The 12908-nt window shown below is 38.7% G+C and overlaps 1 protein-coding gene across 2 annotated transcripts in view; it reads right to left on the bottom strand.

Moving 5' to 3' along the window:
• The window catches only part of LOC109563140 (disintegrin and metalloproteinase domain-containing protein 28), a 124626-nt gene that overhangs the window by 24469 nt on the left and 87249 nt on the right, over positions 1-12908 (bottom strand). For both annotated transcript variants that reach the window (XM_019966372.2, XM_070794933.1), the window contains 2 exons: positions 854-1016; positions 499-617 (listed from right to left, as the gene is read on the bottom strand). In XM_019966372.2, coding sequence (XP_019821931.2) covers positions 499-617; positions 854-1016 — 282 coding nt within the window. The remainder of the gene's footprint in view (positions 1-498; positions 618-853; positions 1017-12908) is intronic.

Genomic DNA, 12908 nt, shown 5'->3' with positions numbered 1-12908 from the left:
GGATCCTAATAGGGTAATAATAAGGCACATATTTTTACTGCTTTAAAGCTAAACCAAGTATACTAAAAAAGCTCAAACAAAAACATGCTAAAAGTTAAAATAAAAATTATTAAATGAGGAAAATATTTGCAAAAATGTAATAGTCAAAGAGTATCTTCAACACAGTAAAAAAAAATCTTGTAAATTAATGAGATAATTTTATCTCCTAGAAATGGCTGCCATTCCTGTCTTCCTTTATTTTGTTCTCCCCACAAACTTGGAGAAATATCCAAGCTGCTTTATTCTTTCTGATCCAGGGAGTCAGTTAACTTCCTTCCTGCTGCTTCAGTGCAAAAAAGCATTTGAAGAAAACCTATGCCCTCTCCAGGGCAAAGGGGAGCTTTTGTATAAATGTATTTCAAAACTAAACTATTAGATGTTGACTGTGACATCACTTCTACTAGTAAAAAGATCCTTTGCTGTCTCATTAGATGACACCATGGTCAATCCATTGCTTACCTCTTTGCCATGCTTCTCTTTTTGGTTATTCTGTATCTCTCTTTTGTGTAAAATGTGTAGTTTCTTAGGATGAACTACTTCATACAGCTCTGATTCAAGTGTTTGTCTTATGGTTATTGCTAGAGAAAGAGACATAATATTGATATAAAATATGTAAATGTTTTTGTTGACTGGTTTGTTGAAATCACGTGGAAGACAATTCCCATTGAGAAGAGAAACGCTGAGAAGAACAATTTCCTTCTTCTACTTAAGCTTTGATAACAAAGAATTTTTCTTTAGCTTTCTCTCCCTCTCCTGGAAAGACATGACAATGATGAAATTAATTCTTTGGAATTGTCAGTATATTAGTGCTTACCTTGAGTCTGAATAATGAGGCAGAGGATGGAGAGCAGGACCAAAGACATGCTGGCTACTGCAGGTAGCTGAGAAGTCCTACTCAGCACAAAGTTGTGATCTGACCAGTTGTCCAGTTTTATCTCCCCTCCTTCACTGTCCAGCTTTATCTTCCCCCTACTTCTCTTTACAAATTGAAAAAAAGTTTTAAAAATCGCAAACCTTCTTTGGAAGTTTGGGGAATGTTTCCTAATGGCTTTGAAAAGTTGCCAAGACATTGCACTGTCAAGACCATGAGAATGTTCCTCATTTCTGAGAAGTTTTTATGTCTGTGGTTACATCTTGTTAAGGACTCACATCTGGGCAACTGCTTGGCCCTGGTGCTCCAATAGCATGGGAAAGTATCTACTAACACTGAGATATCTGTATATTTAAGAAAATCTATCAGTCTGTACATGTTTTGAAAAAGTGTTGTTGATTTTCTGGACCAGCAAAAGATATAAATGCTTATAGAGAAAACTTAAATTGAGAGAAAAATAGTTGGGCACCCAATGGCCCAAGATTATGTTTATGTTTCTTTGATTTCAGATGACTTCTTTTGGATAAAATACTAGAAACAATATTATTTAGTAAAAAAGGTAAAACAATTTGAGATTCTTGGTATCCATTGACCTGGTATTTCTCAGTTAACTCTAAATTATATTCCTATTAGTAGAGTTTTCCCAATCTAAAAATCAATGCTCTTTAACTACTGAGTTTATTTTTTACTGATACATTTGGGAGTTTGCAAGCATCAGATTGTAAGTTTTATAGTAATCTCTCCATGTCTATGCTTCTCTTTGTTTTTCTACATTCTTTTGAGTCATTTAAGTTTGCTCTATAATTTTCTATATCTTTTGCTGGTCTAGAAGATCAAAATTCTACATGTATCCTATAGTATGCATGCATACATGCTAAGTCGCTCCAGTCGTGCCTGACTCTGTGTGATCCCGTGGACAGCAGCCCACCACCCTCGTCTGCCCATGGGACTCTCCAGGCAAGAATACTGGAGTGGGTTGCCATTTCCTTCTCCGATTTAATTGCTAAGTCACGTCTAACTCTTTGGAACCCCATGGACCTTAGCCCACCAGGCCCCTCTGTCCATGGGATTTTCCAGGCAAGAATACCGGAGTGGGTTGCCATTTCCTTCTCCCGTATCCTATAGTAGTTACCATTAAAATTTAGCAAAATAAAATCCTAATAACATCTAACTACCATCAACTAATACAAGATCCTGCAATGGTGTAACCCTTATCAGCATCCCACCCCTAGCCACCTTACATGTTGTTGTCAGGTGTTTTAATTCTACCATGATTTTCATCCCCTGGTCATTATAGTTAGTTTTGTGTTTTATACAGATACTATTTGAAATTACTCATAAGCATACCATCTTCTTTTCTCCAAGATTCCTTTTTGTAAAACATATTTTCTAACAAAGCATCTCTTAGAGTAAACGGAGTACTGTGTTTTAAAATTCTTTCCCAGGAGACTATATTTATTTCACTATATTCTTTAATGGTAGTTAGGTGGGAATACAGTTTTAGGATGACAATAAATGTATCAGCATTTGGGAACTATTTTACTGTTTTTTTTTTGGGGGGGGGCAACTCATATTACTGTTGAAAATTCTACTTTCAGACTATTAAAAAACAAATTATTATTATTATTATTTTTGCTATTTATACAAATAACAGGGCTTCCCAGGTAGCGCTAGTGGTAAAAGTACTTGCCTAACAATGCAGAAGACATAAGACGTACAGGTTCCATTCCTGGGTTGGAAAGAGCCTCTGGAGGAGGACATGACAATTCACTCCAGTATTCTTGCCTGAAGAATCCCATGGACAGAGCAGCCTGGCCGGCTACAGCCCATAGGGTCTCAAAGAGTCAGACATGACTGAAGCAACTTGGCAGCAGCAGCATACTACTAATATTGCAAGATAAATTAAATATTTATTGAGATCATGTTAATTTGAGTTTACACTAAATTAATACTACATTTCTGGGCATTTCAAGATGACCCTGATACTGTCCTTGAAAATGAAAAGTGTAAGTTGTTCAGTGGTTTCCGATTGAACACCAGTTCTCCTGCATTGCAGGCGGATTCTTTACTGTCTGAGCCACCAGGGAAGCCCAAGAATACTGGAGTGGGTAGTCTATCCCCTTCTCCAGCAGATCTTCCTGACCCAGGAATTGAACCAGATCTACTGCATTGCAGGTGGATTCTTTACCAGCTGAGCTACTAGGGAAGCCCGATGCTATCCTTAGTATTCCTGTAATAAAGTCTAATAATAGAGATTAATCTACAAATAGATACAGTTTATGCAAATGGTAAATATTGTGACTGAGGCTTGTGCATTATATTCAGGTAGATTTTAGAATACATCATATGGTGCAGGGGGTGGGGTGGGGGGAGAGAGATTATTATTAGCTAGAAAAGAAATAGTGGAAGGAGTATTCTGGTGAGAGAAAACTAAGTGAGAAAAGCCAATGGATATGTAGAAAACACAAATGTATGTATAACTACAGTCCATTTCCATGACTTAAATACAGCATAAAAAGTATGTATTCACCCCACTCTGGTATTCTTGCCTGGGAAATCCCATGAACAGAGGAGCCTGGTGGGCTATGATCTAGAGGATTGCAAAGAGTTGGAAACAACTTAGCGACTAACCAACAACAAACTTATGGAGAGACAAATATTAAAGGCCTTGAAGATAATGGTGCGTATTGGTACATATCTTAGAAATAGTTAGCTCATAAAATTATCACACTTGCTAATTGATTGGATGTAGCAACTAAGGGATATAGAAAAATCTTGAATGATTGTTAAGGTGAAGTTTGAGCAACTGTATAAATTTGACAGATGCTATCTTCCAATTTGGTCAGTTAGTGAGAGTTGCAGTTTAGTTAAAACTCTTAAAGGCAGGATATATAAATCCTGGTGTGTCCTTCAGGAGCACAGTACCATGAAGATAACAGATGTTTGAAAATATGAATGTTCAGTAAAAGAAGTTTATAAACTGCACTATCTGCCCAAGATACTGATGCTGTTTGTTAGAGAGTTGAGTATCAGTCTATAAATTAAAGCTGGGGAAATAACAATGAAAGGGTTGTTTACTTAATGCATCTGGAGGGAACAAGGAATGATATATACATGTACCCTTCTGAATAAAATATCCAAGGAATTACTAAACATAGGGCTTAATTTACGACCATTAAACTAAGAAATCATGGCAAATATCCTGACCACAGAGAATTTTGTTCCCATAAAACTTAACAACTTAACAGTAATTGGAAAGTTTCATGATAAAGTATACTTGGTGATTAGGAAAGTTGTTTAAATACTGTTTAACTAGAAATAAAACAGCAACATGAATAAAAATGGCAAAATCCCTTAAAATGTAAATATTTTGCATGCATTCTTTTATTTGGTAATTGTAATAGATTTAAGTCTTTGGTTCAAAGATTATGATTCCCAATTTATAGATGACTCAAAGATACTTAGTACAAATCATCCAGAAGGTATGTAATATCTGTCTCTTAAGTCACTGACATAGGAGAGTTGCTTGATAAGAGAACTAAAGTATTTCAAATATTTTATTGAGGGAGATATCCATGATGGCTTCAACTGCTTCAAGGAAAAAGTCTATTTTAAAAATATGAGAGGGTAGTAATTAGTGGGTTGAGTGAGAGGTTTGAGATGAGAAGACAGGATTTAGAATAATTAAACATAGGGGTTGATACATATATACTATTGATATTATATATGAAATAGATAACTAATGACAATATACTGTATAGCACAGGGAGCTCTACTTAAAGCGCTCTGGTGTCTTGAATGGGAAGAAAGTACAAAAGGAGGGGATATATGTATGTGTATGGACATGTGTGGGCTTCCCAGGCGGTGTTAATGGTAAAGAACCCACCTGCCAATGCAGGAGATGTGAGAGACCCAGGGAGATTCAATCCCTGGGTCAGGGAGATCCCCTGGAGGAGTGCAAGGTAGCCCACTCAAGTCTTCTGGCCTATAATTAAAACCTATTTATACTCATCAACTAAATAAGTGACAACTATTTCTCCCCCAAATATAAGAATTCACCTGGCTCTCATACTCCTTCCTCTTTCCCAAGTCCTACATGGTGTTGATATTACCCAGACTTTAGTTCAGTTCAGTTCAGTCTCTCAGTCATGTGTGACTCTTTGCGACCCCATGGACTGCAGCACACCAGGCCTCCATGTCCACTGCCAACTCTCGGGGTTTACTCAAACTCATGTCCATTGAGTCAGTGAGGCCATCCAACCATCTCATTCTCTGTCATCCCCTTCTCCTCCTGCTTTCAATCTTTCCCAGCATCAGGGGCTTTTCAAATGAGTCAGTTCTTGACATCAGGTGACCAAAGTATTGGAGTTTCAGCTTCAGCATCAGTCCTTCCAATGAATATTCAAGACTTATTTCCTTTAGGATGGACTGGTGAGATCTCCTTGCTGTCCAAGGAAATCTCAAGAGTCTTCTCCAATACCATAGTTCAAAAGCATCAATTCTTTGGTGTTTAGCTTCCTTTATGGGTCCAACTCTCACATCCATACATGACTACTGGAAAAACCATAGCTGTGACTAGATGGACCTTTGTTGGTAAAGTAATGTCTCTGCTTTTTAATACATTGTCTAGGTTGATCATAACTTTTCTTCCAAGGAGCAAGTGTCTTTTAGTTTCATGGCTACAGTCACCATCTGCAGTGATTTTGGAGCCCAAGAAAATAAAGTCTGTCACTGTTTCCACTGTTTCCCCATCTATTTGCCATGATCATGAATCAAGGCAAATTGGAAGTGGTCAAACAGGAGATGGCAAGAGTGAACATCGACATTTGAGGAATCAGCTAACTAAAATGGACTGGAATGGGTGAATTTAACTCAGATGACCATTATATCTACTACTGTGGGCAAGAATCCCTTCAAAGAAATGGAGTAGCCATCATAGTCAACAAAAGAGCCCAAAATGCAGTACTTGGATGCAATCTCAAAAACAACAGAATGATCTCAGTTTGTTTTCATAGCAAACCATTCAATATCACAGTAATCCAAGTCTGTGTCCTGACCAGTGATGCTGAAGAAGTTGAATGGTTCTATGAAGAACTACAAGACCTTCTAGAATTAACACCCCAAAAAGATGTCTTTTTCATTGTAGGGGGCTGGAATGCAAAAGTAGGGAGTCAAGAAATTCCGGGAGTAACAGGTAAATTAGACCTTGGAGTATGGAATGAAACAGGACAAAGGCTAACAATGTTTTCCCAAGAGAATGCACTGGTCATAGCAAACACCCTCTTCCAACAACACAAGAGAAGACTCTACACGTGGACATTACCAGATGGTCAATACCAAAATCAGATTGATTATATTTTTTGCAGCCAAAGATGGAGACGCTCTATACAGTCATCAAAAACAAGACTGGGAGCTGACTGTGGCTCAAATCATGAACTCCTTATTGCCACATTCAGATTTAAATTGAAGAAAGTAGGGAAAACCACTAGACCATTCAGGTATGACCTAAATCAAATCCCTTAAGATTATACAGAGGAAGTGACAGATAGATTCAAGGGATTAGATCTAATAGACAGAGTGCCAATGAACTATGGATGGAGGTTTGTGACATTGTACAGGAAACAGGGATCAAGGCCATCCCCAAGAAAAAGAAATGCAAAAAGGCAAAATGGTTGTCTGAGGAGGCCTTACAAATAGCTGTGAATAGAAAAGAAGTGAAAGGCAAAGGAGAAAAGTAAAGATATACCCATTTGAATCCAAAGTTCCAAAGAATAGCAAGGAGAGATAGGAAAGCCTTCCTCAGTGATCAATGCAAAGAAACAGAGAGAAACAACAGAATGGGAAAGTCTAGAGATCTCTTCAAGAAAATTAGAGATACCAAGGGAACATTTCATGCAGAGATGGGCACAATAAATGACAGAAATGGTATGGACCTAATAGAAGCAGAAGATATTAAGAAGAGGTGGCAAGAATACACAGAAGAACCGTACAAAAAAGATCTTCATGACCCAGATTATCACGATGGTGTGATCACCAACCTAGAGCTAGATATTGTGGAATGCATGCGAAGTCACGTGGGCCTTAGGAAGCATCACTACGAACAAAGATAGTGGAGGTAATGGAATTCCAATTGAGATATTTTAAGTCGTAAAAGATGATGCTGTGAAAGTACTACCTAGACTTACACTGTCTAAAAAATAGTCACTAGCCACATGTGGCTGTTAAGGTTAACATTAATTAAACTAAATATAATTGAAACATTCAGTTCCACTGTCATAGAAGTCATAATTCAAGTACTCAGTAACTATGTTGCTGGTGACTCCCATGTTGCAGGGTGATGATATAGAAGATGTCCATCAAAACAGAAAGTTTTCTTGGATAGAATTACCTAGATTTTCAAATCATGGAAATTATGAATACACTTTGGGGGGGCTATAATGATTTTGTTTTAGGATACATACATTTTATCAAGGTATTTGATCATCTCTGTTTCATATATCTCTTGTGGTATACACTGGATTTTCTTTCTTCTTATTTATTAATTTATATAAAAGGCTTTCAAGTGGGTCTTTATGTCATTAATTTTTATAACCTTTAATGCTTGAGAATATTTTTGAATCAAACTCTGATAATTGAATAGTTTAGTTGGGCATAAAATCATAGTTCTAAGTTCTTTTCCTTCAATATTTTAAAATTGCTATTGTATTTTCTTCTTGCATCTATTACAGCTGTTGGAAAATGTGGTTTCAGTATAATCTTGGTTGTTTTCAATGTGATATACTATTTCTTTTGGAATCATTGGATTTTTTTTTCTTTGTTTTAAAGTTCCTAAATTTTCTATAACTACCTAGGGGCACAATTTTTTTTTTTTTTTTTTAATGTTTTGCTCCTCTTCTCCTTTTGACTCTCCATGGTTTTTCTCACACCATGCTCTTTTCTCTTTCTTAAGTCTGGAAAATTCATTTCCATTATTCAAGTTATTTCCTTATCTCTACTTTTTTGAATTTTCTGTCTTTGGGGCATTTCTATTATTTGGATTTTAACATTTCTACTATCATTAATCTTTGGAAATGTTTGCTTCCTTAATGTGTTATTTTGGAGTCAGCTACCTCATTTTGACATGACATTGTTACTTATTCTATTAAGCAATACATGTAGAGATGGACAGCCTCAGATATTACCAGCTAGAAAAGCTAGAAAGTGGGAAGTTGATGAGTTTCCCACAGGTTGAAAAACCTCAAAGACCAAGAAACAAATCAGTTACTCAACACTCACAGACAGTTTTCAGATCTTCACCGTTTGCACCTAGAGAAATAGTATTAGGAAGAAAAAGCCCTTAGTTGTTAACTTCCTCTGTCAGTTTAGAGCTGGTGGGGTGAGAAAGCAACTTTCAGGGATTAGTCTTATTGCCTCTGAATTCTTACTTCTCAGGGTTTCTCTTTTGCCATAATTTTATCCCTGAGTCTGCCAGGACTTATCCCAGTTGTGGTAGCTATAGTAGACAACACTGCGTAGTCAAAGCAAAGCTGGCAAACAGCCAAAGGAGCACAATACATCCTGTTCCTCTCTTATTTACCCTCTCACAGACTTGCCCAAGCTGCTTCCTGATCCAAGCCAAAACCACACACAGAAATCTAAAAACAAGCCCACAGTCACTCCCACATTATCCAGGGAAGTCTTCCAGTTGTCTTAAGTTCTTCTTGGACCAAAGAAATAGTCAGCTGGGCTACATCAGCTCTTTGCTCCAAATCCCTGGATGATTTTTAAATATAAGCAAGATACACATGTTTTCTTTCCTCACTAAATTTGCTTAGAATTAGATCATTCTGTTGAATGAGTCCCTCAAAACCCCTTTCTAGTTATGAAACCGATTTGTATCAGTGTTGCTTCTTTTTTCCTATTTGCTTCTCTATTTAGTGTTTCAAGAAAAAAGCAGAAGCCTAAACCAAACAGCTCTTGTATCTTTGGTTGTGAGACCCACACATTGCTAATGGAGGTATTGTTTGAGGTCACTAGAGCCATAGCGTGTGGAAGATTTACCATCTCAAGAGAAATTAGAAGACTTAAATATAAGTTTGCTTATGGCATTATCTTCAGTTACAACAAAATAAAAGGTGCCTATGAGTCAGTTCTTTGCATCAGGTGGCCAAAGTATCGGAGCTTCAGCTTCAGCATAAGTCCTTCCAATGAATATTCAGGACTGATTTCCTTTAGGATTGACTGGTTGGATCTCCCTGCAGTCCAAGGGACTCTTAAGAGTCTTCTCCAAAAAAAAAAAAAAAAAAGGGTCTTCTCCAACACCACAGTTCAAAAGCATCAATTCTTCAGCACTCAGCTTTCTTTATGGTCCAACTCACACATCCATACATGATCACTGGAAAAGACCTTGATGCTGGGAAAGATTGAAGGCAGAAGGAGAAGGGGATGACAGAGGATGAGATGATTAGATAGCACCACCAACTTGATGGATATGAGTTTTAGCAAGCTCTGGGTGTTGGTGATGGACAGGGAAGCCTGGTGTGCTGCAGTCCATGGGGTCGAAACAATTCAGACACGACTGAGTGACTGAAATAAACTGAAGATATCACTACACACCTATTAGAATGGCCAAAATCCAGAGCACTGACAGCATCAAATGCTGGGGAGGATGTAAAGCAACAGGAGCTCTTGTTATATGCTAGTGGGAAAGCAAGATGTTTCAGCCACTTTGGAAGACAGTTTAGCATAACCATACAGTCCAGCAATCTCACTCCTTGGTATTTAGCCAAATGAATGAAAACTTAAGTTTGTGCAAATACCTAAATATGGACAATTACAGCAGCTTTCTCATAACTGCCATAAATTGGAAGTAACTAAGATATCCTTCAGTAGTTGAATGGATAAATAAATAGCAGTATATTTAGAAATGGAATTTTATTCAGCAGTGAAAATAAATGAACTACCGAGAATGAAAAGACATGGAAGAAGCAAATGCATATGGCCACGTGACAGAAGCCAATACAAGAAAAGTTACATACCTTTTGATTTCAACTGTATGGCAATGGTTTCCAGGGACTAGGGGTGTGGGAGGAAAGAATCTGCAGAAAAAAAGAGGCAAGTACCTTATAAATGCTTCCCAGGTGGCTCAGTGGTCAAGAATCTGCCTGCAAATGCAGGAGATGTAGGTTTGATCCCTGGGTCAGTTTGATCCCTGGATCAGGAAGATCCCCTGAAGAAGGAAATGGCAACCCAGCAACTCACTCCAGTATTCTTGCCTGGAAAATCCCATGGATAGAGGAGCCTTGGGGGCTACAGTCCATGGGGTTCCAAAAGAGTCAGACATGACTCAGAGTTTAAACAATAACAACCATACAATACTTTGTCTAGTACTCTAATGGTGGATATATGGCATCACTCTGTGTTTGTCCAATCCCTAGAACACATAACACTAAAGATGGACCCTATGTCAAGGCTGTATATTGTCACCCTACTTATTTAACTTATGTGCAGAATACATCATGAGAAATGTTGGGCTGGAAGAAGCACAAGCTGGAATCAAGATTGCCAGGAGAAATATCAATAACCTCAGATATGCAGATGACACCACCCTTATGGCAGAAAGTGAAGAGGAACTAAGAAGCCTCTTGATGAAAGTGAAAGAAGAGAGTGAAAAAGTTGACTTAAAGCTCAACATCCAGAAAACAATGATCATGGCATCTGGTCCCATCACTTCATGGCAAATAGATGGGGAAACAGTGGAAACAGTGTCAAACTTTATTTTTGGGGGCTCCAAAATCATGGCAGATGGTGATTGCAGCCATGAAATTAAAAGATGCTTACTCCTTGGAAGGAAAGTTATGACCAACCTAGATAGCATATTCAAAAGCAGAGACATTACTTTGCCAACAAAGGTCCGTCTAGTCAAGGCTATGGTTTTTCCTGTGGTCATGTATGGATGTGAGAGTTGGACTGTGAAGAAGGCTGAGTGCCGAAGAATTGATGCTTTTGAACTGTGGTGTTGGAGAAGACTCTTGAGAGTCCCTTGGACTGCAAGGAGATCCAACCAGTCCATTCTGAAGGAGATCAGCCCTGGGTGTTCTTTGGAAGGACTGATGCTAAAGCTGAAACTCCAGTACTTTGGCCACCTCATGCAAAGAGTTGACTCACTGGAAAAGACTCTGATGCTGGGAGGGATTGGTGGCAGGAGGAGAAGGGGACGACAGAGGAAAAGGTGGCTGGATGGCATCACTGACTCGATGGACGTTGAGTTTTAGTGAACTCCGGGAGCTGGTGATGGACAGGGAGGCCTGGCATGCTGCAATTCATGTTGCAAAGAGTCGGACACGACTGAGTGACTGAACTGAACTGAACTGAATGTAAATTAAGGATTTTGAATTGTAATGATATGTCAACGTTGTTTCATCTACTATGACAAATGTCCAACTCCAATGGGGAATGTTGATAATAGGGGAGGTTGTGCATGTGAGGGGTAGGAAGTATATGGCAAATCTCTGTACCTTCCACTCAATTTTACTGTGAATCTAAAACTTCTCTAGAAAATAAAATCTTTGTCTCTTCTCTACAGTCATGGGAATGAACCAAAATAAAATGAGTGAACCGTGTGTTTGCTGCAGCTAATCAGATTATCCCAATTGCTTTGGTTTCTGCTATAGTTGCATATAGGTTTCCCTGGCTGTTCAGTGGTAAAGAATCCACCTGCAATGCAGGAGTTAGATTCCTGGGTCAGGAAGATTCCCTGGAGGAAGGCATGGCAATCCACTGCAGTATTCTTGTCTGGAGAATCCCATGAACAGAGATGTCTGGTGGGCTGCAGTTCATAGGTTCACAAAGACAGAAGTAACTGAGCACACATGCATAGTTGCGTATATTTTGTTGCTTATACTTGATATCCTTATAAAAATTTGTTATTCAGCAACCAGCAAGATAAATATAAGCATCTCAAATATAAATATTGTTTGTTCTTGATTCTTTACAAGTTGTTTCTGTTAATTTTATAGTCCATGCTCATGTTCAGTTGCATCAGTCATGTCCGACTCTTTGTGGCCCTATGGACTGCAGCCCACCAGGTTACTCTGTCCATGGGCTTCTCCAGGCAAGAATACTGAAGTAGGTTGTCGTGCCCTTCTCCAGGGGATCTTCTCTACCCAGGGGTCCAAACTGCATCTCCTGCATTGCAGGTGGATTCTTGACTGCTGAGCTGCCAGGGAAGCATTTGTATGGCACTAGCCTATTTATTCTGCAGATTCATTCCTCCCACACCCCTAGCCAAGCAGGAAGAACTGTGTTCCTTCTGAATCATTGATTTTTATTATTTGGTTGGCTGGTTTGTTTTCCCAGTAGTCATGTATGGATGTGAGATTTGGACCATAAAGAAGGCTAAGCACTGAAGAATTGATGCTTTTGAACTGTGGTGTTGGAGAAGACTCTTGAGAGTCCCTTGGACTGCAAGGAGATCCAACCAGTCCATCCTGAAAGAAATCAATCCCAAAAATTCATTGGAAGAACTGATGCTGAAGCTGAAGTGCCAATACTTTCACCACCTGATGAGAAGGGCTGATTCATTAGAAAAGACCCCGATACTGGGAAAGATTAAAGGCAGGAAGAGAGGGGGACAACAGAGGACAAGATGGCTGTGGCATCACCGACCTGATGGACATGAGTTTGAGCTAGCTCTGGAAGTTGGTGATGAACAGGGAAGCCTGGCGTGCTGCAGTCCATGCAGTCGCAAAGGACTGAGTGACTGAACTGAACTTAGCTGGCTGGCTTTGTCCTGTTTATGTAATTTTATTATCCTTGTTGATAGTACATTAATTTTACTTTATGGATGCTATAAATCTCCTATCAATCTTGTTTACTTCTCTTGTTTCTTTGATTTGTTTTGTTTTATTTTCCAATAGTTTAGAAGAGAACTTGGAGCACATACTTATCAGCCATGTAGGGCTGTATGTTTTATATTTCACTGGTCTCATCTTACCCATGGCTTTATGGTTTCTGGAAC

Source organism: Bos indicus, chromosome 8 (assembly GCF_029378745.1).
Source record: "Bos indicus isolate NIAB-ARS_2022 breed Sahiwal x Tharparkar chromosome 8, NIAB-ARS_B.indTharparkar_mat_pri_1.0, whole genome shotgun sequence".
NCBI lineage: Eukaryota > Metazoa > Chordata > Mammalia > Artiodactyla > Bovidae > Bos > Bos indicus.
The sequence above is the reverse complement of the archived record's forward strand: the minus strand, read 5'-3'. Positions and strand labels throughout refer to the sequence as shown.